This window comes from Haliotis asinina, chromosome 7 (assembly GCF_037392515.1).
Source record: "Haliotis asinina isolate JCU_RB_2024 chromosome 7, JCU_Hal_asi_v2, whole genome shotgun sequence".
In the NCBI taxonomy this organism is placed as follows: Eukaryota; Metazoa; Mollusca; class Gastropoda; order Lepetellida; family Haliotidae; genus Haliotis; species Haliotis asinina.
In genome coordinates, this window is record NC_090286.1 from 58,143,642 (window position 1) to 58,171,068 (window position 27,427).

Genomic DNA, 27,427 nt, shown 5'->3' on the forward strand with positions numbered 1-27,427 from the left:
ACCTAAAGTGGTGCCTTTTCGTATTTACAGGTTTTTGTGATTTATTATTTTCTTGGTTTCCATGGAAACGTTTCGGACTCAAAAGTGAGAGGTGTGTTTAGTTTCCGGAGCAGAACTCAAAAACTTCTTAATATCTCTCAGTAAAACTTGGTAGATATGTGTGGCAGACCCCAAACTGGTGCCTTTTGGTATTTACAGGTTTATGATTTATTATTTCCTTGGTTTCCATGAAAACACTTTGGACTTAAGTCTCAAAATGGAATAATGGGCTTCATTTCCGGAGCAGAACTCAAAAATCGTTCAGTATTTTCCTGCAAAACTTGGCAGATATTTCAGGCAGACTGCAAAGTCATGCCTTTTGCTGTTTGTAAAGTTTTGGCATATTTTTTTTTCCTGGTTTCCATGGAAACAATTCGGACTTTCAACAGATCTTGGCATATATATGAGACAGATCTTGAAGTTGTGCCTTTCACTGTTTACAGATATATGGCATTTATATGACTTCCGCTGGTCAAAGCGGAGATACTTGATGAAGCATCTATACTTCTTCTGGAGGTACCTCTTAGCCCTAAGGCAAGGACCTCATCTTCAACATCTATGCAGCATAAATCATCGGACTATCAACCTTCAACACAGACATCTTCTACGAAAGATGTCAACTCTGCCAATACACCGCACATGCATCATAGGTCAGACAAGACATCTGTACTCTCAGAAGAATGTTCACCTCCACGGAGTGCTACACATTCAGCACAGGATTTTGATCCTGGACTCTTCATGGAACAGTTCATACAACATATGATGCCCATAATGGATCAACGCTTTGCAGACGAGAGGTCTGCCACAAAGGCACCTTCGTCAACTGTCTCACTCATGTTGGCACACCTTACCCTCAAACCCATATGAATATTGAAAAGGACATGCCTGAAAGTTTACATTCTTGTAGATGATCTCCATCGACAGTCTCTATGTCACAAAGTCTGGAAACTGCCACAAATGTCTGTTCAGCAGTAGTTCTCCCAAAAGGAAAATCTACATATCATCATCATCATCACAGTAGGAAGGATTCTCCACGTAGAAGATCTCCTGTTGTGGGGTGGGTTTCTTTTTTGAGGATTTGCTTGCACAGGCTGGAAGATGTGCAAAGGAATGCACGTTTAGACTATGCACGTAAGGAGCTACAGTTGGAGGATAAACAAACACAGTCATGTTTAGAAGATGTGCAAAAGGATTCACACATCATCAATGTCGGTTGTCTCAGCTATTAGAAGGAGGACACCAGAGACGCAGGTTCCATTGATGCATCTAGTTCTATGCAGGTTCCAAAAAGGCACATTCCGCAAAAGTAAGTGCAGTCATTGAGGGAGGTCCCATGAGCTTACAACTTCATGAAGGTGTAGACAGCAGCTTAATGGTCTCGAACGCTTCCAATAGATTATGTCAAGTTTTGACCCACATCATAGAACTTAGTCCCAGACCAGTTCGTGAAGCAAGTTACAACATAAATGTTGGTTATGTTGCATCAATCTGTGGCTAAAGGAGGAGGCACACATCTGAAACTAATGTCAGATAACATCCAAGGAAAATACTGAAGTTTGATCATCATCACACAGACTGTTGTAAATACAATGTTTGGTCATGGCAGACTGATTACATGAAGCACATGCTGACAACTTCGCAAGATTGCAGGTAGATACAGATCCTCTTCAGTTACACCGTTCCTCTACAGTATATAAGAGATCAAGAGGGCACTTTGGCAGTCGTCACCAGCCAACGATTCGACTAGTACTCTTTGATGTATTGTCGATACTGCAAAGATATCAACTCTACAGTAACCTTTTTGTGTTACAACATAATTTGGTTATTCAAGGGGATTTTAAGGTGCCCCAGTGAGACTAGTTTCTACAATCACCAAGTAAATATGGTAAGGAAGCTTGGAAACCTCTTCACAGTTGTATGTGATGACAGCCATATTATCTTCAATAAAGAATAAAAAGTAGAACACAGACGCATTTGCCAGAGACACAGTCTTTTTACATAAATTGTGTGTGGCGAAGGTTTTTGCGTGCTTCAAGTCATCCAGCTATATACATGTTTCTTTGTGTAACTACAGGACAAGCTGAACAGTGAGGACATGGACAAGAATGTTAGCGAAGAAATCAATGATTGCACAAAATTCCTAGATGATCTTTAAAATGCAACACCAATGACATCACTTTTCTTTAATCTGATTGGTCTATTAGAGACAATGTCCTGCGCAGAACTCAAGTCACAGTTCGGGTATCAGGAAGTGATCTACAGAGAAACAATCCTTTCAACATGGAAAAGGCTTCATTTGCAGTCCACATGACAGTGTACAGCATTGTTCGGCTGTCTTTACGAGTCATAGAGGCTTTCTTCTGTCAACAGATTAATGGTTATTTAATTGGGACTTGCAGCAACAACCATCTGACAGTTTCAACTCGCGGCAGCCAGTCCACACTGCAGACTGGTCTACTATAATAGATATCGCATCATGGGTGATTTGAAGTCAAAGACTGATGCATCATCGCTGCATATTGTTGAGACGTAACAACATCCTCATTACAGACGGAGCATGTGCTTGGTTGGTACTACCTTGTCCATTTACATGAATAATCAGTTGATTGGAGCACCTTGACAGCAAACGAAACAGAATGGCATCTTATTACTGGAAGACTGAGGAGACACCATCAAAGCCGTGATACCACAGTACAGTTCATTACACCTCAACTGCATAATGGTCCCATACCTTAACACAGGCTTTGAGGAACGGGGCCACCTGCAATTTTGATAACTTCTGAAACTTTGGACGGATCATTGAAGCAAACCTGCCGCTAATTCATTTCCGAACTTTCACAGTAATGGGGACGATGGAAACGACACTAGAGTCACGTGCTGAAACATTTAATATGGACAATATTCAGTTCAGTATAGTATAATCAACTGAATGGATCCTGCACCGAGAAGCCTTTCAACTCATCACTCAAACAACAGGATTTCCACTCACAGATCTACTTGTAAGTTGGTTCAACAATCAGATAAAAACATTTTTGTTTTTCTGGTCACAGATGCCCAAGCATGTGACACCCTCTGCATCTCTCGGGAAGGCCTGAACGCATATGTGTTACCACCTCCGGTATTAATACCTTAAGTACTGGTAACTACGTTACAACCAATTTTCATTGTGTCTTACTGGCTCCCATTCTCGTTCAGGAACTTGAAAATCCAGGAATGAATGGTCGAATCTGCTAGTACATCCACGCACCAAACAAGCACACAAGAACCCAGAAGTATTCTAGTTACACGTATGGATTGTATCAAAACATGTCTGCTAAATGGGGATATTCCATGAGGGCGTCAAAAGCGAATATACTGAGGTACCAGAATTACCTGCGTTACTTCACTCCTTCAGATTGCAGAATCAACAACATGAATTCAAAGCCCCAGCTAGGGATCTTAATGTTGTTTCACAACACCTCACCAGTAAGGAATATGAACCATTGGATCGAGCATCCTTTGAATATTTGACACAGAAGACACTATTTATGCTTGCCGTAGCCACAGCAGCCCAGATGTCAGAAATTCACACACTGATTTTGCGCAAACTCACTACTTCACTTGAGACTACATTAGGATTTCATTGCTAAAAATCATTTGCCAGGACAAAATGAAAATTTTATATGTTAGTTTGTGCAGCAACTAAGCTCATGTCCATTATAATTCATTCTATTTGCGTCTTTGTCTGTGTATTTTATATTTTAGTTGTGCAACAACCAGATGCAGTTCCACTATAATTCATTCCATGTTCATCTATGTTTCCATCTTTAGTTTGTACTCACCAGTATCAGAAATACGTCACAACACCTATATGTACACTAGTTTACCATGTGATTCACCCTCTTACTCCGTCTCGCCATTGTTTTTATCATCCCACCATCCGGCCCCTCCTCCTCCTTAGTACTCAGTACTTAGTACTTAGTAGTACTCATACAGTTACTGCCTTTCCACCAATCCCACTCAAGTAATACCTACCTGTACATACAGGTCATACATACCTACGCACTGGCATTACACCAGCTGCCATACAGGCCAAACATACCTACGCGCTGGCCTTACACCAGCTGCCATACAGGCCAAACATACCTACACGCTGGCATTACACCAGCTGCCATACAGGCCAAACATACCTCCACGCTGGCCTTACACCAGCTGCCATACAGGCCAAACATACCTACGCGCTGGCCTTACACCAGCTGCCATACAGGTCAAACATACCTACGCGCTGGCCTTACACCACCAGCCATACAGGCCAAACATACCTACGCGCTGGCCTTACACCAGCTGCCATACAGGCCAAACATACCTACGCACTGGCATTACACCAGCTGCCATATGGGTAATACATACCTCCGCGCTGGCCTTACACCAGCTGCCATACGGATCAAATCTCCTACGCACTGGCTTTCCACCAGCTGCCATTTGTATCACTGCCTACCCACGGGCCTTGCACACCTGACATACAGGTTCACACAGCCATACCTCCATACCCAACACCCCAGTTCCTATTCAGGTAACATACCTACCCAGCATAGTATCTACTATACTTGCCATACCTTGTACTGGTCTATACCAATTTTTCATACAGATAACTGTACCTCCATTAACCCACGTTTCCGTCCAACTTTGGGCTAGCTCGGGTATTCAGCTTTTCCCCTTTGGAATGGGATAATCCCTCAAGGCAGCTTTCACCAACGTGTCCAGGTTTAACAAGCAAGATACTCGCTGCACTCCACGGGTTTTTTAACACTGTATAGCCGAGCTAGCCCCCAATGTATATCCTCATACATATGTGGCAAAAAATAATAAAAGCCTACTTTACTTGCTTTTTTGTTGTTGTTGCTGCACAAACTGACAAAATCATATTCCAGTGTTATCTAAAGTACTTGGACCACACGATACGCAGGATTTTTCTAGTGTCCAGTTAGAGCTCTCAAAAAAAATGTAAGTGTCTATTTATTCCGTTGTCTACAGAGACATCTACAGAAATCTTGCAGACAGTGATTTCAGTCTGGATGAGAACTGCTGTTTTTCAAACATTAATAAGCAGCAGGACTTGATACACCATGAGCCTCCAATCCACACGAAGTAAGAGCTCTGGCATCTACACTCACTTTGCATGGAAACGGCTCAGTTACAACAATCATGGAAGGATGTTTTTGGAAATCAGATGCGGACATCTCAAGCATTCACCAATTCAGCCCTCTTGTTGTAGCACAATAGTTAACAGTTCCTCAAAAGCACTAAAAATAGCTAACCCTTATGTGACTTGTTGACACCTTCACTGAACGAGGTTTTTGGTTGAGAGTCTATGCACAGGTTGAGACAGACTAGCATGAGTAATCATAAACCCTGTACGTATTTGGATAATTTGCAGTACAAGGGCTGTAACTTGGCACATGAACTCATCTAGCACTAAGTTACGATATACATATATTACTAGCAATACATTAGTTATATTACCACACAAACAGGTCAGAATAATTTGACAGTGTGGCTTCACCGGAGACACCAGAGAATTACAGTGTCATTATAGTTCCTTGGTTCCTATAGTTCCTGTTTTGCAGGAAGAAAGTAAGCAAGAAGTGACATGACCCACCACCATATCCGTTGGATACTGTAAGCAAGGAAAAAATTTGTAATCTTCTGAAGAAAAGTGATATTGTATACTTATCCTGACTTATGAGGTCAACCCTCCAAACCTTCCCATCATGGCACTTGGATTTTCCAGCAAATCCATGTGTTTGGGCAACGATTTTTCAGAGAGAGTGGTAAATATGTTCGGTCATGTTGCCAATATTGGCACCAAAACATAGAGTTAAAGGGAGGGTACTCGTGGGTGAGTGTGATGTTACGTCCTCTTTTGAAGAGGGGAACTTCAAGATATTTCAAGTGTTCCAGTAACTTTGGAATAGAAGATGGAGACAAGCAGTTAAGCATGAGTCAGGATAAGTATAAAAGATCAATTTTATTTTAAAAGTTTTTGCCCGATTGTTTAATGCTTCATATTTCCTTCCCTTTCAGACTCAAGTTCATGACATCTCCAGATTTGTAAGTAACATTATAAACTATCTTGTGTTAAATTTCGAGATATATAGAATCATGTTCAAGGTTTTGTCAAATTTAATATGCTGCCAGATGCATAGAAATTATACACAGTTCAAATTTGGTTTGAGGCATTGTACTTCTTACTTCATTTTGAATGTATTTATAATCAAATTGTACTCATTAGATGGTGTAGAAATGTGACAGATTGTCATGTCAATTTGTATGTATTTGACAACAGCAGTCATAGCTGTGTATTGTTTTCTCCCAACAGCGGGTCCAAAGTGAGCACCCCTGTATTCTCGACATGCTGACCATAGAGGACCCTGTAGTGGCCAACACACTCATTGATCAGGTAGGCAGGTTTGCCAGGACTGGTTGGAACTGGTCACCAGCAACATGTGCAGGTCACTGTCTGTGTGTTGCTTGGTCAGGCTCATTGGTCAGTCTATTGGATCATTGCTCATAATATCAATCATTAGATTATCTGGTCCAGAGTTGATCGTTTTCATTCATTGTCACAAAGGTGGAATTATGTTTAGTGCAAGAACCAAATTTAGAATATATTGTCGCAAATGGACTCCGCTTGAAGAAGCATGCACTTGTTGTGAATAGTGATTTTGGAGACAAATTGTCATTTTGTTCATCGATACTTCATTGGAATCTATGGATTAAAATGAATAGCAGGTTTGTAAGTTCATACATAGTGCTTTGGCAGTATGTGAAATAATACATGTTTGACAGCCTGGTAACTTTTGTAAGTTTTTGTTCAAGTTTGCCATTTAAGAAACAAATTATCACATTTATGTTTGCCATTTTTTCAAAAATGATCATACACAGGCTATGAGTTTTTGCTTGTTTTATTTTTGTGGTGGTTCCACCTTATGTTTCTGTGACAGATTACATGCCTTAACCCCCTGGATGCCGAGTTTTTTTTCAGGCGCACATTTTCATAAAGTTTGAAAAGTGAACGTTGTGCGAGATTTGCGCTCGCGTGGTCCTGGATCTGCGTACGGCTATGAAATTGCACAGACATGTAGGATATTTGATTTCCTATCCGTTGGTATAAATATAATTGCGGCTACCTCAGGGGTTTGAGAAAGAGACACTGCTAAAAGTTGTCCAAAACTTTTGTGTGTGTTCAAAAACAGTAAATTTCTCAGTTTTTTATCATGCACCAATAAAAGCACTCTGCTACGATTTTTTTAATTTGGCATCTTTACGGGAAGTGTCAGCGAAGAAAATACAGCTTGATATCTGAACGACATAAGTGTATAAGAAATGGATGTATGTGCTAATGCATAACGTCATACTCACAAAATCAAAAATGACCCGCAATAAATGTCAAAAATCGATTTTCTACTATGACGTCAAACGTCGACAGAGAGGTCATGTACGTATAAAGATAAGGGGGCATAACTCAGCTACGGTTTACATTAGGTCAATGTAACTCCGATCACATGGAGAGAATTTGCTGTGGATATGGACAGAATATTTTCGTGATGTTTTGTTCACAGTGAACCAAACTATTCCAACACAAATTTCCCCAATGTGAGAGGATACCTTTTGGTAGTTTCACAATCTGTAAGACAAGATGCAAGTGTACTACATCAAAAATCAGGCAATAGCGATTTGGATGTCCCTATCCGATACATATTTTAGTTCTTAGATTCCCATATTCTCCTGTTTGTGTATATGTATTTTTATTAATTTTCCATCATTATTAACGGAGTAACAGCCACATTTTCAAACGTAATGAAATAACTGAAAATAATGCGACATTTTAGTTGACGTCACAGCATGTTTTGTGCATTTTGTGACGTCGGAAAAAGACTACTCTGGTTGCTGATTAGTATATATCTAACCCTAATTTCCACTCAATGTGTAAAAGATTTCGGCTTCTGTGTCAGAATTCAACACTTTTTAGCCAAAATATAAAATGAATGGTATTATCACTGAAATAGTGTCCTGAATATATCAACAATTACACGGTTTTACTACATATCTTATTGTGAGCAACACGCGAACCTGCCTAGCATCAATTTAGCATAAATGAAAATTTCACAACACCTGAATGTTCATTGAGTATTCATTTAGGAAAAAGACTTTTCTTCTCATGATTATGAAATCAATTCCCTTCATAAGTATGCAATGAAAGGTACAAAGAGATCGATGTTTCAGTAAAGAAGTATTAGAAAATGGACGTAATGCTTGTCCAAATTAAGACTTGACCTGATGTATATATTTTTAACAATTTCCGTATAAAAATTGTTTGAGTTAGACATTCTGCCATCAGATATATTTTAATCGCATTTGAATTGACTTTATTATCGAAAAACAATGATAATGAATCATGAAACGTTTTGACAAACTCGCACCTGGTCAATTAATATTGATAATAGTTTTGTCTATAAAAACGACACGAACCAATACAATGAACAAGACAATTCCTCTAAATAGTAGTATGTGTGTCCCTACATTTGATAAAATGTACAAATCATTTTCATTAATATTATCCGTTTTACTTATAAGTTGGAATTAAATCGTTGTTTATTAACCTGTTCATATGAAACTGCAATATTTGTCCCAACGTATTGAATATTGCACGTCACGGGAACTAAAGCACATGTTGCAGTAATGGCTACGTGTGGTCTTCCAACACTTGTGTAGAGGCTTAAAATGTGGTATAATACACTTACTTAGACAGTTTCCCATGTAAATATTATTCAAACAATCAAAAGCTTTCAAAGAATAAAAACGGATACCTTATATCCACACATGATATGGTGTTGAACATGGATATACGTAGATACTGAAATCAGTTTCATGAAAAAATATCTGAACGATGCGCAAAATATACATCACAATACTAAAAGTGCAATCGGAATGGTATGGGCATTGTGTTTACTCTTGTTCAACCGACCTTCACCTCAAAGAAATTGCCTAATATGTGCAACAATGTTGACGTATGACATCACTACCGATGACCGATTTCTTTCAAAATGGCGGCTTCGCTGAGAAGGGTACACAGGATTTTGCGACGACATTTTGCTTGATTCAGGGATCTTTTGTATATAAATGTGAGATGTAAGTAATCAGAATTATTCTGACTATCTGTGTATTGTGATATGTTCTTATCGTTTACATTGTAAATGACGGAAGAAGCCAGAAATGCCGATAAGTACCGTTGTCGTTCTGCGTGATTTTGCGTCAGTCATGGCGTCACGCTGCACTAAAATTTTGACAGTTTCTTATGAATTACCAAATTATTTCATTGTATCTATTTTCAATTTTCTATTTTTTGCCACGATTCTCTTCCCCTGAATATACTAAGCGTATTGAGCTATTGTAAGCAATGATTAGAGGGCTGGATGTTAGGAAATTTCCGAAAATGCTACGCATTGTAAAATTGGATTTTTTCTTTGTTTACATTTCAGTCAAGCGCTGTCTTTCGAGCACAGCGTTCGTTTTCATACAAAGTATATTTCGTTTCGTTTTGTCTAGACAGTTGGTATTGGTGACAAAGACCATTTGTAATTTGATTCTAAGATATATGGGGAATTCAATGATGCATTTGTCGCAGCTAACTATGAAGTATAGATGATGTAATGGGCTTCTCAATACCGGCCTTCTCGAAACGTGATTTAGTAAACACTATCCAATATGGCGGAAAGCGCACTTCGGCGTTCGTGTAAGTGTATTTTCGAAAACATCCCAACCGATTCTGGGTACATCGGTGACGTTTCAGAATTATCATTCCGGGTTACATGAAAACTTGATATCAGTGATCATTAATATGCTATTTTTGAAATTCATTACTCCCAGTAATTATCCGATTTTCACATTTCAAAACATACTGCAAATAACGCTGTGAATCTCGATTTTGTACAGTTTGAAAAATGGCGACATTTACGAAGAAGCCTATTTTGAAAGGCGATTTTAAGCACTTTCGCTTGGTCTGAGATAATAGTGGATGGTATCAAGAAACTGGGAATTTTCCGCAGAATTCAAAACTGTGAAGTATATATATATGCGTGGTATATTTAGAATTTTATTCGACTTCAAAGTGAGGGGTGAAGAGGAGGGACATATATGTCCCTGTGGCATCCAGGGGGTTAATATATGTCTTGTTTTGTCGATACATATCTTTTGGTTTGTATATTCAGCTTTATCATAATTTGAGGACTGAGTAAAGGATATTTCTTTATCAGAGATCTGTAGAGAATATTATCCTCATAGCTGACAACAAGGAGGCAAGACGTGTCATGCAGCATTGCCCACCTCGGAACTGCAAGCAGGTACTGCTTTACTCTTCTCATGGTTGTTATTGTTGCAACATTTTACTGCATTCAGTACTCACAAAGAGCAACACAAACAGTTACTTTGTGAGCCAACAGTAGGTAGACACCCCACAAAATCTGTAATGCTTTGAAAAGGTTGGTTTTACACATGTCCCTTTTATGGAGTCATCGCTCATCGTTACGCAAAGAATGTGGCTGCCTTAGCTGAAAGGTGACACAAGATCCCAAGCTCTTATCCCAAAACATGAATTAAGCTATCTGATGAATTGCATCATGATTTCTGCCGAAAATGTATTGCTTCCATACTTTGAATATCCAAAGGGAAGATATTACTTTATTACTGTCTTGATGGCTTGCTTCATAACAGTGTTTGAACCTACACCGAAACATTGCTCTCACTGAAATATAGAAGTTGTTCATCCATATGGAGTGGAAGTTCTCGAAACCGGCATCCTTCAAATGTGGCATGCTCTCAATATCGGCACTAGTATTTGGTCCTGGCAGAATCTAGTTCATTTATTATCATTTGCATCATTTCCCTCTAATCCAGGGTGGGCTTCCTCCGTACGTCAAAACAATAAAGACCTCTCAATTCACTGTTCGTACAGTAGTTGACACTCACCAAACAGGCATCCGCAATCTTCCTCTGCTGTTGATTGTCTGAACATGTACTAACAACACAATAGCAGTAGATGAGGTAAATTTGTGAGCGGCACTTGGCAAATTAAATTAACTGGTGTCTCCCAATTTGTCAGTCACCATGCCAAGATGGCTTTGAAGATTAGTGGAACGTGTATTAACAACACAGTGGATTACAGTTAAAATTGTTGTATTTTACGGCATACAGAATATTCTCAGGTTGAAATAGGAAAGGGTTGCTAAACCAGCAAGCTCGCTAAACCACCTTATTTTGTTGGTCCCAACGCATGTCGATTTAGAGAGTTTCCGCTGTACTCATATCCTTCCTTATTGCTCCAGCTTGTCCAACAAGTTTGAATATCATAGTTACCTCGGCATAGCAGTTATAACGTTTGATGTATCTGTTGTTATTATGTGTCAGCATTTTATGAACATACACTTACATTCAGTGATTCAAAAAGAATGTCATATATTCAGACACTAGATTCTAGGGTGATTTTGACTTCAGACAAAATGCTTAATCAGAGATTGTTTTGGTGATTTGAAATTTATTATCAGAATTGCATAATTCATTGTAAAATGCCTGTTGTCTTGAATACACCTGTGCAAGCAGTATATTCCACAGTAATAGATGCCTTGTTATTGTCTTTGGTATCTAGTAATTATCATCTTTCAAAATTTTGTACATGTAAGTTTCATTGAACCAAAATCACTTACCTAATACTTCCATGTGAATAACTGGCAGTACACACGCCATTTTATCTACCACTGAGTTACCATCATATTTTATCAGGCTTACACCAAGGTGGGAGATGAGATCTACTGTCACCCAACATTCAGGTATTATTCAGCCAATGTGGACAAAGCCCGCTACTTGACAGCCAATGTTGAGGAGGAGATAGCTCACTATGAGGGGGAAATTCAGTCCTTGCAGGGAGAGCTGGATAAAGTGCGTCAGCGACGCAACAAACTAGCAGATGACATTCGGCGAAACAAAAGTGAAGAAAAGAAATGCAACACACAGTTGATGAAAATAGAGGAAGCCATGCAGAATCTGCAGTTTGTGAGTTGATCAGAACAGTATACACCAAGTTTTTGAAACATGGTGTGATATGCCCCATGGACACAGGATGGTGGGGGGTAGCCAAGTGGTGAAAGTGTCCGCTCGTCACTCTGAAGACATGGGTTCGATTCCCCACTTGGGTGCAATGTGTGAAGCCCATTTTCAGTGTTCTCCCACCTTAATATTGATTGGATAATTGTAAAAAACTAGACTAGCGTGAAACTAGACTGACTCACTCACCCACCCATTTATGGACATAGGTGTAACAAAGAAGGGAGATAGTTGTATGGATACACAGTTTCTCATGATGAATAGAATTAAGCTTGCTTTTGGATTGAGCTGCTGTAGGCAGTGGGAATGTAATAACTTTCATCGGTGATCGTTGGTTGGTGTCTGGGTTGTACTAGTTCCCTGATCTTGGTAATAAGTAGGTTGATATGGTGGTATGGTTGACATTAGGTGTGGTCAGAGAAAACAGTCTTTGTTCTTAGCAGAGGTTTGTCTTCTTACCTGGTGGAGTCTTGAATCTCACTATGGGGACTGATATATTTGGCAAAACTTCACCATCCCAAAGGTGCAGTTTTATATTGAATGTTACAGTGGGGAATGATACATTTGGCAAAACTTCACCACCCCAAAGGTGCAGTTTCATATTGAATGTTACGGTGGGGAATGATACATTTGGCAAAGCTTCAAAATCCTTCCCAGTGAGAATTAAGGAACACCAAAACTTAGTGAAGAGCAGAGAGTCATAGCATCAACGCCGAATATTACATATATTCCAGTAAAGAAGATGTACATGTATATCCATAGAATTGCTTCCCATGTTCTTCCCACTGACAAGTATGAAAATCAGATGTTTAAAATTGCCAAATTTTCAAATATTAGATTAAACATGTATGCATATATTTGTTCATGTTCCTGCAGATCCTTTGTAGCATAGTTATCATAATTATTTTTATTTCAGGAGATCAGTGAGCTGAAAAATGTTGAGGACCCTGCTCCAATTGACATTGCAACTCTGGTGAGTACTCGTCGATTTGACTCGGCCCATCATATCCTGGTCCTTTAATGTATCTCATGTATCTCACAGGCTGAGTGTGTCATGCCAGTGTATATGTACTAGAGAAAACATGTGATGACATCAACACTCTGAAGATTAACTACAAATGTGTTGAAAACATTGCCCTATGCAAACCTGATAGATCATAGTTGGTATTGGAGAGTTGATCTGAAAACACCTCTTGGTCCTCAGACATATACTCATGGAAACAAATAAGGGAAAACAGAAAGTACAAGTTTTCCTTTATTCTTGTCCAGGTTTCTTCACAAACTTTGTATTGTGAGTGGAATTCTGGAAAAGAATAAAGGAACACTTATACTTTCATGGGTTCCCTTATTCGTTTCCATGAGTATATTTGAAACAAAGATATGTCATTTCCGCAGACCTTGAAGGCAAAATCAGGTCTTGAGATTCTGTCATCGTAATGATGTGTTTTATGAAAGGCTTGTAGAAAAAACTTTCACAGATAAGGCTGCTAATGGATATGTACAGATAACAGTTGTTTTAGGATCAAAGTTGGACCAGTAGAAATGGACATGCCCATACAACCTGTATTGTCTTGTAAGACATAGCTACTCTGAAGTCACTGTTGAGAAAATTCTGCTTGTCTGATTCATGTGTCATGTATATACAAGAACCCTCACATGGGTGTTGAATTGTTAACCATACCTTTTGGAACTGTGTCATGTATATACAAGAACCCTCACATGGGTGTTGAATTGTTAACCATACCTTTTGGAACTGTGTCATGTATATACAAGAACCCTCACATGGGTGTTCAATTGTTAACCATACCTTTTGGAACTGTGTCATGTATATACAAGAACCCTCACATGGGTGTTGAATTGTTAACCATACCTCTTGTAACTGTTTCATGCAGGAAGATGAAGTTTCAACATACAACGAACAGATCTCAAATCTGAAAGAGAAGCAGGAAGAAGTTACCAAGCTTAGCTCAGAGCAGCAACTGCAGTTGGTGGAGGCAGAGAAAGCATATCGTAATGTGGAAGGAAAACTGAAGTCTCTCACTGATAGTGCTGACCCCCTCAAGGTGAGACCTCAATGGCACACTTAGTGCAGACTACCTCAAGGTGAGAACTCTGTGACACAAATAGTGCTGACCCCCACCACACCATGCCCCCTCCAGGGGAGAACTCAATGGCACAGATATTGCTGACCCCCTCAAGGTGAGAATTCAGTGGCACAGATATATAATTCTGACATCCATGTGTGAGGCCATGGGGCCTCAGATGGAGCTCCTTCACGTCCTTCCTTCTCTCAGAACCTCATCAAGTTGATTATTCAGAGAGCTCGCTCTCAGGAAGTACTTTAATGGATTTTTTTCATTGCTTTTACTCCTTAATAAAATGCAAATACGTGGGTTAATTTGTACTGGACCATTGCCAGAGTACCAACCGTTTTCTGCAGTAGATTGATTGTCTGTTTTCACCTTTAATGTTTCTGATATTGAATTATCTAGGAGGAGGATGGCCATGCCCTGAATGAGATTGAGGTGGCGAAGACTCACAAGAAGCATTATGAGGGCAAGCTGAAGGAACATGAGAAAGTTGTCAATGATCTCCGCAAGGAAGTCAACAACTACCAAACTGAACTTGATGTAAGGCTTAGTACTTTCTGTACCTGATGTATTGCCTGCTGTGGTGTGTGTATTTGGAATGAACTTTGATCATTATTGCCTGAACGTATGCATCTGTGTATAGCAACTTTACATGCTGATTGGTCACATCCCAAATTAAACATGTTATATGGAAAGAAAAACGGTGTTAAATGCAAATTAGGATTGACATTTTTTTACTTTTTCTTTTATTATGCTTCTATTTTTTTTATGTGGCATCTTGTAGAATTGTCTAGACCTATTGATATACTAGTATCAGGTATCTGTCCTCTCATGGGAACACCAGGGTAGTGATATCATGTCAGGCAACTCAGGTATTCTGTCAGAACAGATTTTGTCATCACAAAAGTGACTTTTAGTGACAGTATGTGAACAAGCACAAATCCTTTGTCTTCAACTGCAGATTGTTGCAGTGTTCTTATGCTCACTGTGATGCTAAACTGCTTTCACTTGGTCCACTATTATAGGTTTCTTGTTGGTTATTTTCAACAACACCTAATACATGATCACAGAGACTTAACAAACAACCATATTAATTGCTTCAGGCAGATACAGAGAAAGCCAAAGCTATCTGCCCTGAGCGGATTAAGACGAGACGAGTGCCCCAGAATCTAGAGAGTGAGATTAAACAGACAATGAAGAGGATCCTCACTGAGGAAAAGAGGTATGAAAGTGTGCCTCTACTTATAGCTGAATTCAGTCGGTCAAGGAAAGTCTGCATAGTGTCTGCCTGGAGAGGGGAAGGTGTCAGAGAGTGCCTTGAGAGGGAAAGGTGTCAGAGAGTCTGCCTGGAGAGAGGAAAGTGTCAGAGTCTCTGCCTGGAGAGTGGAAGGTGTCAGAGTCTGCCTGAGAGTGGAAGGTGTCAGAGTGTTTGTCTGCAGTTTGCAAGTTGACAGGTTGCATGATTAGAAACCTTCCGTCTGTCACTTTCCTCATGTGATGAAGATGTTCTGATTCCTAGGATAAATGGTTCTTTTGACATGGCGTGTAATGGGATGCCTCTGATCTTTGTTTTTGCCTTTTGCAAGAACCATGATCTGAAGGTAATGCAATTGGTTGTTAATTGTGTTTCTACATTTATGGTGTAAATCATGTATATTTTTCAGCCATGGCAATCCAGATGAAATCACTAGGAAATATCATGAGACACAGGAGGCCTTCAAGAAAATCCGCCGTGAAGTTAATCAGTTGAAGAAGTTCATAGAGGTATGTTTTATACTGTAGGCAGTATGTGAATGCATGCTCATTTATCATCCAAAACTGTGATATCACAAGACATCACAAAGACATGAAATCTAATGGCAGTGCTGGGTTCAGAGATCTACTTTTTTCATTGAAAACTAATGAAGAAATAGAATCTCACCATTGTGTCCACTGATATCAATTAAATCAACACTCGTTGACAAAGGTTAAAATATCCTCACATATTTGTTACTTTATGAACTCAAGTTGATTTATTTGATGTCAGTAGACACTGGGTGAGATTCTGTCTATAAACTACTTAATGCATTTTCATCAATATTTTAGCAAGTATCAGGTGGACACCAGACAAGGGAGAGGAATCGAACACAGATTCCTTTGATCACTAGACTCTCCCACTGCTCAGTCTAAGTAAACTTCGTCTCAGTGTATTTCATTACACTCCACCACTGAGTCTAACAAAACCTAGTAGAAGGTCGCGTGAGGTAACCTTTGAGGAACCAATCACAGTCCAATCAAATGCGAGACGGTTAAATAGATTAAACCAATCAGACAATGGCTACTATTTAGGGATCGGAGGGTCTTTCAAAATATTCAGGTCACCGACACAGATCTCTCCACAAACAAAAATCAGCATATAACACAGTTATTTGACCTGCAGTATATACGCTTTAGGGGTTCTGTTGACATGGTTACCATTAGCTAAAATTTCCGCCAGATAACATCTTTGAATTTGTCAAAAACACTATTTTCAGCGACTGTTTACTCACCATTGTCATGGAGGCTAAATAGCATTCGGAATTGTTCGGGTACGAACCTTTTTGAGATAAAAAGTTCAAAAGGTATGTGCGAATGTGCACTTTTGCGATTTGGTAAGCTGTGTTCTGATTGGTCAATCTCAAAGGTTACCTGACGCGACCCCCCATAAGGTTTTGTGAGACGAGTGTGACGAAAAGTACTGAGGGTAAGTTTACTTAGACTGCCCCACTGCTAGGTCAGGGTGAATGACCTATTTATATACCATTAAAAAAAGTAGAGGGTTCACAAGATCACTAAATGCAAATGGTGAAGCCAGGAATAAAGAGAAATGAAGAGAAAATGTTTGAATTCATTCCATTTCTTTTCAAATGTTTCATCTGTATGGATATATAGTATTTTTTCTCATGCTTTGGCTAGTGATATGCTTGCAAAATGGAATATCCCCTGCTTTTTTAATGGTATATTACTTGACCAAACTTCACAGGTGAACAGGTATCATATTGTGATTAGTATCATATCAGTTACTTTGTTGTTCTGTTTGAACAAATATGACACCTTTGTATTCCCTGAAATGTTTTCATTATTGATTTTTTCTTGCCAGTAATTGTGGGGGTCACTTGTTTCACATCATCAGTAGTTTCACATCATTCACAAGTGTTTGCTCTGTGGTTATCAATCACCTGTGAATACATGTTCCAGCTTTGTGATGGAATCATGTCTACGTTCAGTCAGATACTGAAACAGGACCATGTAAGTACTGATGGAAGTCGAATGACTCATGCTTTGTGCATGACCTTGAACATAAGCACATACTTCCATGGTTAAAGTGTCATGACTACATACCTTGAATATACGCATATACATCCATGGTTAAAGTGTCATGACGACATACCTTGAACAATGCACATACTTCCATGTTTAAAGTGTCATGACTATGTACCCTGAACATGAGCACATACATCCATGGTTAAAGCGTCATGACTGCATACCTTGAACATGAGCACATACATCCATGGTTAAAGTGTCATGACGACATACCTTGAACAATGCACATACATCCATGTTTAAAGTGTCATGACGACATACCTTGAACATGAGCACATACATCCATGGTTAAAGCATCATGACGACATACCTTGAACAATGCACATACATCCATGTTTAAAGTGTCATGACTATGTACCCTGAACATGAGCACATACATCCATGTTTAAAGTGTCATGACGACATACCTTGAACAATGCACATACATCCATGTTTAAAGTGTCATGACTATGTACCCTGAACATGAGCACATACATCCATGGTTAAAGTGTCATGACGACATACCTTGAAAAATGCACATACATCCATGTTTAAAGTGTCATGACTATGTACCCTGAACATGAGCACATACATCCATGGTTAAAGCGTCATGACTGCATACCTTGAACATGAACACATACATCCATGGTTAAAGTGTCATGACGACATACCTTGAACAATGCACATACATCCATGTTTAAAGTGTCATGACTATGTACCCTGAACATGAGCACATACATCCATGGTTAAAGCGTCATGACTGCATACCTTGAACATGAGCACATACATCCATGGTTAAAGTGTCATGACGACATACCTTGAACAATGCACATACATCCATGGTTAAAGTGTCATGACGACATACCTTGAACAATGCACATACATCCATGTTTAAAGTGTCATGACTATGTACCTTGAACATGAGCACATACTTCCATGTTTGAAGCGTCATGACTGCATACCTTGAACATGAGCACATACATCCATGGTTAAAGTGTCATGACGACATACCTTGAACAATGCACATACATCCATGTTTAAAGTGTCATGACTATGTACCCTGAACATGAGCACATACATCCATGGTTAAAGCGTCATGACTGCATACCTTGAACATGAACACATACATCCATGGTTAAAGTGTCATGACGACATACCTTGAACAATGCACATACATCCATGTTTAAAGTGTCATGACTATGTACCCTGAACATGAGCACATACATCCATGGTTAAAGCGTCATGACTGCATACCTTGAACATGAGCACATACATCCATGGTTAAAGTGTCATGACGACATACCTTGAACAATGCACATACATCCATGGTTAAAGTGTCATGACTATATACCTTGAACATGAGCACATACATCCATGGTTAAAGTGTCATGATGACATACCTTGAACAATGCACATACATCCATGTTTAAAGTATTATGACTATGTACCTTGAACATGAGCACATACATCCATGTTTAAAGTGTCATGACGACATACCTTGAACAATGCACATACATCCATGGTTAAAGTGTCATGACTATGTACCCTGAACATGAGCACATACATCCATGGTTAAAGTGTCATGACGACATACCTTGAAAAATGCACATACTCCCATGTTTAAAGCGTCATGACGACATACCTTGAACAATGCACATACTTCCATGTTCAAAGTGTCATGACAACATACCTTGAAAAATGCACATACTTCCATGTTTAAAGTGTCATGACTATGTACCTTGAACTTGAGCACATACATCCATGGTTAAAGTGTCATGACGACATACCTTGAACAATGCACATACTTCCATGGTCAAAGTGTCATGACGACATACCTTGAAAAATGCACATACTTCCATGGTCAAAGTGTCATGACGACATACCTTGAAAAATGCACATACTTCCATGTTTAAAGTGTCATGACGACATACCTTGAACAATGCACATACTTCCATGGTTAAAGTGTCATGACGACATACCTTGAAAAATGCACATACTTCCATGTTTAAAGCGTCATGACGACATACCTTGAAAAATGCACATACTTCCATGGTTAAAGTGTCATGACGACATACCTTGAACAGTGCACATACATCCATGTTTAAAGTGTCATGACGACATACCTTGAACAGTGCACATACATCCATGTTTAAAGTGTCATGACGACATACCTTGAAAAATGCACATACTTCCATGTTTAAAGCGTCATGACGACATACCTTGAAAAATGCACATACTTCCATGGTTAAAGTGTCATGACGACATACCTTGAACAATGCACATACATCCATGTTTAAAGTGTCATGACGACATACCTTGAACAATGCACATACATCCATGTTTAAAGTGTCATGACAACATACCTTGAACAATGCACATACTTCCATGTTTAAAGTGTCATGACGACATATCTTGAACAATGCACATACATCCATGTTTAAAGTGTCATGACGACATACCTTGAACAATGCACATACTTCCATGTTTAAAGTGTCATGACTACATACCTTGAACATAGACACATTTTTCCATGGTTAAAGTGTCATGACTACATACCATTGTCAGTGTGTCCAATCAAGTGGGGTTAGTGTCAACGAGAGTTCATTGTATGCTGAATAGTTCATAATAATTATTTTGCTTTTCCAGGAACTCATCTTGATGGACAAGATGTCAAGATGTGTTAATTTGCATCAGTCATATTTGTACAGTGAAAGTACTGGAGGCAGATATGTTGGGTTTGAAATGACCAGGGTTTGCTGTTTGTTTAATTGCATTATCATTTAAATTTTACCTTTTCAGGAACTTGATATCTCAATCGAGCAAAGGATGTCAAGATATGTGTATATTCGTCAGTCCTATTCGTACCGAGTGAAAGTTCTGTTTATTGAACATACCTCTATTAACAATTCCATGAGGGGCACTCTGTCTATAAACCATAATACAGAAGAAATAGTACTGAAAGTGAGTTCCCATTGTTGGACAACTGACTCATGCAGTCTAAGTTAACTTAGGCTCAGTATTATTCATTACACTGCTTGTACTGAGTCAAACAAACCTTAGTAGAAGGTTGCATCAGCAAACCTTTTCAACTGACCAATGAGATGACAGCTTACCAAGCAGAAAAGTTGATGTTTGCACATACTGTTTGATCTTTTACCTCGTAAAAATTTGTACCTGAATGATTCCAAATGCTATTTTTCATTATTTTTTCGCTATCGCTATTCAGTTTCGCTATTTTTCGAGGGATGCACATGGAACATGGCACAACAGTGAGTGAACAGTCACTGAAAATAGCATTTTTGGCAATATTCAAGGGTGTCAGCTTGGCTAATGGTAACCATGTCATCAGAAAGCACTGAGTGTATATACTGTGGGTCAAATATCTGTGTTATATGCAGATTTTTGTTTGTTGAGAGATTAGTGTCAGTGACCAGGGAATTTTGTTAGTCCCACCAAATCCTAACCAGAAGACGTCTGATTGGTTAACTTTGTTTGGCTGTCTCCACTTAATTGAATGGTCACTGGTCGCTCAAATGTTAGCATCAGTATTGCAGTGTAACGAATAATACTGAGACTAAGTTTACTTAGTCTGCTACCTCATGGTACTGACTGTGTAACCTCCAGCCCATGAGCTGTGTTCATTAGGGCTCCAAGGAAAATACACAGTACTCTGTGTGATATTGCTGATTATGCAGTCTTGTAATTAGACTTCATTGTGAAACGCACTGCATGTGTTACGTGCTTATGGAGTCTAAGATGTAATTTTAGGGTAATTTTATGACCAAATATACAAGAGTTTTAAGCTGTTTCTTGTTTTGGGTTTGCATGATCAGTCTGATTGAAAGATGATCTAACAAAAATGTAGCATTAGCAGATACTAGGGACATGTTGAGATACACCACTGTGTGTTTAGTGCAGCCCTAATGTTCAGCTTGATGAGAAATGGTGGGAATTTATATGTCTGCATCATGTTGACCCCAATTTGTGGGGCCATCACTGCATGGATCTCTTTGACTAAACTTATCCACATATCAAGGACAAAGGTATTGCAGAAGTATGTTGGGTCATCGTGAAAATCAAACATGTATGCATTGATTAACTGAACATAAAAGCACCTTTGTCCTTGACCTTGTCTGTCTGTCCCTGCCTGTTGCCACCAGCAACCCGCTACAACATTCTTCTCATGACAGGCGCACCAAATGCTTAAGTCATGTTCAAAATTTGCTAATTTTGTGAAATGTTCATCCAGTTCATAATTTTCTACAGATAACACACATGGCTTCATGTATATTTACTCTGCAATTCTATTTCTTTTGAGATTTCCAAATCTTATTTCATTCCAAAATTATGTGTTAGCGATAAGTGTTTTTAGTGTAGATGTTGGTGACAACATGTTTGTAGTGTTTTTAGGTGAAGTAGACTGTCCTGTCAAACATTCTCATATGACAATTTGCGCGTTGTCCTTTGACAGTAGCCATTGTGTGGAACTGTCAATGGAAATTATTAACTTGCTGCGTATTAATTCAGAAAATTACTAAATTACTAGTAGTCTTATTTGCTACAAGCATGGCTTTGACTCTGAAGAAACTAAAGCTGTTTCTGCAACAGTCTGTATTGCATCCAGGTATAATTTTTATCTTTTCTCAAGCATGCTTGTGGTTAACAGACTTTTTTACTTTACATCTTTTCATAACTTAACTCTCAAATTCATATGTCCACAGTCTCTTTTTTTTTTTTTTTCTTGATGTAGAAACATTCTGGAAAGGTTTTGGCATCGCTGTGTCGCCTCTTGCTGCTGAGTAAGCTAACTGGTCACACGGATCTTTGGCTTGGATGGCTGCATGCTGTCAGACTGCACTCAATATTATTGCAACATTCCCAAGTTCATGACCTCGTTGAACACCGATTATATCCGACCAGTAAACCGGTGCACCCCTCTCAAAATTCAACCATTTAACCTGCATTCATTCGACCAGTAAACCAACTAAATTTTGACATGACCTGAGTATTGGACATCAGTTTGTCAAACTCATTCCAGTAGATGTCTGATGAAGATCATGCGGTGTTTCTTGTCATGGGAGGAGTTTGTTGGTCTGGCAAGATGGCTGTGAGATATGTCCTGTCCCTTGTCAAGTCGTACATGTTTATGTGTTTCAGCACTTGGAGAAAGTTATGAGCCATCGCCAGCAGCAGTATGCCCAGTTCAGAAGTTTTATAAGTATCAGAGCCAAATATTTCTTTGTTGTATTGCTAAGCAACAGGAATTATATTGGCAAGATGAGTTTCAATCATGAGAAAGAATCCCTTGAAATGTCTGTAAGTTCCTTGAGTATTCTTCAGAGTGTAGAGATTGCTGGGCTACTTTACCCAATCTACTTCAACTATAGTACAACATTCAGCTCACTGTATTGAGTGTTGGAACAGTTGCCTAGTTTCTGTAGCCACTCATAGTCACTTTTCTCATTCACTTTTCTGTAGACTGCTCCAAGCACCACGAGTTGACAGTACTGTGTTAGTGCAATATGATGTCTGAACAACTTATTCATGATATAGCATGATAAGGCTGATATGTTACTCCGATGCAGACATAGTTTACCATTCATACACAGACTCACCTACTAACGAACCTCACCCAAGACTTGCCTGCCTCTTGTTGATAACATTAACGATTAACAGTTAACAATACTATAATGTATAGAGAACTTACAGGTTATTGAGGACAGCCCAATTATGTCCATAGTGCCAGGTCTGCTGTTAGCAAGAATTGTATGGTCTGAACATGTGCAAGTGTTCATCCAAGTATCTACAACTAGTGTAGGGAATCAGAACCAAATCCACTATTGATTATTGGAGGACTTGTCAGCAATTATCGATTATGAGGATGAAGACTTTTATTGATCAACAGCTTTATTTCTTGCAGTGGATGTGACCTTTCAGTGTAGATTCTAAAACCATTTTCAAGCAATAGATGCACAGCATATGCACAAGGAGAAATATACACGTGGCGGGGATGTGAGTTATATACAATGGAGGAGGTTGATGTATAGTGTGTTGACAAGAGGCTTGTTGTGATAAAAGATGCCGAAGCCAGTAGGCAAGGGTGGGTTATTCTTGATTAAGCTTGATTATTTGATCATAAGCCGTAAGGATGTTATAACCTTAATCCTTTCCTTGTCTTGTAATCAGACCGGTTGGTTTCTAGGATGCTGATGTTCTTACAAAGTATGGTATGGTTTTGGTGGGCATGGATATGGTTGGAAAGGGCTGATTTTGAGTCTTTTTTTTCTTGACATCTCAGATGTCTGGTGTTCCTTGGTTCTCAGGTTGAGTGTAGATGTCTTCTACTGTCCTTCTAATGAGGAACCTCCACCTGCGAATCAAGGAACATGTATATATTTCTCCTTGTGCATATGTTATGGATCTTTTGCTTGATAACGGTGTTAGAATCCACACCGAAAGGGTTTTCCCTCAAGGTCTTTTCTTATTAGTGTTTGCCATCGTGCATTGAAATACATGCATGTAAGAAGGGCACTGGAATAGTACGTTAAACAATAAAAATGGTTACGATTTTACAGTGTCTGTAGGTTTACGCTTTTGAGCATGTTTGTAGATGAATAGTCATCAGATTTAATGGTTCCTTTACTTCATTCCAGTGTCTCATACTAAAACAAAAGAAAATTCTGATTGCTCAAAAGTGTGTTTTTTTATAATTGATCATTTCTCCCTCCTTCTTCAGAATACTTTCAATCATGAGAACACCACTATTTATGACCTGCATCTTCTCTTTCCCTCCCCTCCCCCTCTCTCTTTCCCTTCTTCCCTCTCTTTCTTTCCCCCCCTCCCTCCTCTCCCCCCCCCCATTCATGAGTGGTTACTGCAGCCAATAGCATCATTAACTATGTCACAAACACTGTTTTGTGTTTCTGCATGTAATGTTTTATCTCCAGCATGAATGTCTTGCATTTATTTATGTGTTGAGAGATAAATATCAGCAAGGCTTTAGTATTATAGAGGTGACAACATCTGGGAAACACATGGACAGTTACTGGCCACTTTTCAGATTCTTGTTAATGCGATATCTCGTGAACTGTTATACCCAATATCTTCAAATTTGGTGACAGCCTACAATAGGGGATTACGCAGACACCAGTCAGTTTTGGTGACTTTGACCTTATTTTCAAGGTCACCATATTCAGATTCTTGTTAACGCAGTATTTTATGAACTATTGTACACAATATCTTCAAATCTGGTGACAGCCTGCATAGGGCGATTATGCAGATATCAGTCAGTTTTGGTGACTTTGACCTTATTGTCAAGGTCACTATGACACTTTGAACACTCCTTAACATATCTCATGAACTATTTTGTTTGATGTCTTCAAATTTAGTGACAGCCTACATTTGGTGAGTCAACATTAGGGAATTGTGCAAACACCAGCCTATTTGGGTGACCTTGATCTAATTTTCAATATGACCTCAACACTTTGTCCATGTTTTGCTTATGTTAACACAATTTTCCATAAAACATTGCAACCAGTGTCCTCAATTCTGTAGACAGCATACATAGGGTGATCATCCAGACTCCACTCATTTCACACATTTTGTGTGTGAGCGAAAAGTAAAGAATGATGAATATGTTATAAATATACCATTCTTCTTTAGCAGTGGGGGGACATTGCCATGTTAGTGGCAAACACTTGTTGCTTTATATTTTCTTACATGAGGCATGTGTTTACTAATGATGAAATGTGTCAATGAATTAGATGTGCAATTAATGTTCTCAGTAATGGAGATTGTAGCATAGGATTGATTGCATGATTACACCAAGCAAGAGAGTAGGACTTTGCGGTTTACACTGAGTGTCCTGGACCAGAAATGATTGCATTAGATGACTTTTGGATCCTCCTTGAGGCCAGGTACATTAAAGTGGCTTGAGAATGTGAGCATGACTCAGCAGTCACGATCCATCGATACTTTTTCTAAGACGATAAAATTATCGTATTTAGTTTTGAAAATATAACTATGAATATGTTTATGTAATTAACAGTTGTATCAAGTTAGTATCAATTTATGCAGTAATGCCACATAAAAAGGCATTGTGATGTGTCCTACATCATGACATCAATATTGTGATACGTATTGAATCGTGACATTGGTATCATGATACATAGCGATGGATGAAACGTATGTATGGTGATGTCCCTGTGACTCAGCATGTAATAGTATTGCACTGGAAGTAAGTAGGTTTGAAGAAGGATGCACTGCTGTCTCAGATTAGCTAGTTATAACAAGTATGTGTGCATTTCCAACCATAGCTTACACATCAGTAAGACAAGCCAGGCACCAGATTTGCATATAACACACAATGCAAGTGATACCATGAATTGTGGCTTCTCTCCAGTACAGTGGAGCCCATATATTTTTCATTCATGTGCATTGGATATATTCAGAGACGTTTTGATTGATATGTAAACAAATCAAACACATTTTGATTGATATGTAAACAAATCAAACACATTTTGATTGATATGTAAACAAATCAAACACATTTTGATTGATATGTAAACAAATCAAACACATTTTGATTGATATGTAAACAAATCAAACACATTTTGATTGATATGTAAACAAATCAAACACATTTTGATTGATATGTAAACAAATCAAACACATTTTGATTGATATGTAAACAAATCAAACACATTTTGATTGATATGTAAACAAACACATTTTGCAATGGAATCAACCTATAAAAGTTGAAAAAATAATTTTCAAGTGGATACATGGAGATGAGTGGACTCTGAAAAATCTTTTTGTTACATTTGTTCAAACTGTTTAAATGCGAATGTCTTGAAATGTAGGGAGTATGGTCCTAGTTACTGTGTAATGAGAAGACAGGAGTAAGCTGTAGTTGCTTGTATTCAGCAATGGATGGAACCAAAATTATGGCTAGCGATTGCCACCATTCATACACACCAGCATGAAATCTTGATAACGCTGCCTCTTTACAGCTTGGAGATTTCAGTATACACAAAGGTTGAGATGTGTTGGTTGGAGTTTAGACATCTATGAATAGCCTTTCTATGTCAGATGTCTTGAAGGAAATAATGTAGATACATTTGTATCTCAAAAAGACCTAGTCCGTCGTGAAACCGAATGAAATTCTGTTTCATCTTTCCCATGACAGGTCACACCAGTTAGTTCCATAAGTTCCAAAGTCATCACCTGAAGCCCACATTGAATTAGCCAATGAGCTGAGAACTAGTTGCTCTTTAGTAGAACAGATCAGCTGCTTTCACAGAGTTGTGTTGCTTCTTCTCACACCTGTCACTGCTATTGGAGTAGCAGCTCCGGCAGTAGATGCACCAGAAGTAACTACACCAGCAGTAGCTATACTGACAATCCAGCAATCTTCTCATAGAAGAAAGTGTGAACCCCAGCCTGTATCTTCTTTGTCCATGTATTTGCTTTCTCATGTTTAGTATGAATGATTTTTCAGGATTTCACATAGCGATAAGTTTATTTCCAGGGACATTGACTGACTGTTATCCAAACTGTCTTGAGATGTCCCACAACCCAAGTCATGAACAAAAAGAGATACAAGACTGTCATGTAATAATCAGCAAGAACATTAGGTGTAATGTTCCTGTCACAACTAGATATGAAGATCAAGATCCAGAATGACTGATATCAGTTCTCTCCCTAGTAGTGAAATGGCAGAATGTCAGCATACAGGTTTTATCCACCAAGGGTACAGAAATGAGCAGTTGTTTAGGTGTTTGTCACTTCTCTTGATGGGAATCATATCTAACGTACACCGTGTGACCAGTTATGGACTA

At 38.8% G+C, this 27,427-nt stretch overlaps 1 protein-coding gene across 2 annotated transcripts in view; it reads left to right on the forward strand.

Moving 5' to 3' along the window:
- Nucleotides 1-27,427, forward strand: part of LOC137290800 (structural maintenance of chromosomes protein 6-like) — a 62,558-nt gene that overhangs the window by 31,871 nt on the left and 3,260 nt on the right. The window contains exons 15-24 of one of the 2 annotated variants that reach the window (XM_067821929.1): nt 6,103-6,129; nt 6,398-6,478; nt 10,335-10,421; nt 11,857-12,126; nt 13,094-13,150; nt 14,070-14,240; nt 14,670-14,807; nt 15,371-15,489; nt 15,932-16,031; nt 20,388-20,549. In XM_067821929.1, the coding sequence (XP_067678030.1) occupies nt 6,103-6,129; nt 6,398-6,478; nt 10,335-10,421; nt 11,857-12,126; nt 13,094-13,150; nt 14,070-14,240; nt 14,670-14,807; nt 15,371-15,489; nt 15,932-16,031; nt 20,388-20,549 (1,212 nt within the window). Of the gene's footprint in view, nt 1-6,102; nt 6,130-6,397; nt 6,479-10,334; nt 10,422-11,856; nt 12,127-13,093; nt 13,151-14,069; nt 14,241-14,669; nt 14,808-15,370; nt 15,490-15,931; nt 16,032-20,387; nt 20,550-22,745; nt 22,905-27,427 lie in introns of both variants that reach the window. The other variant, XM_067821930.1, reaches the window with a different exon arrangement.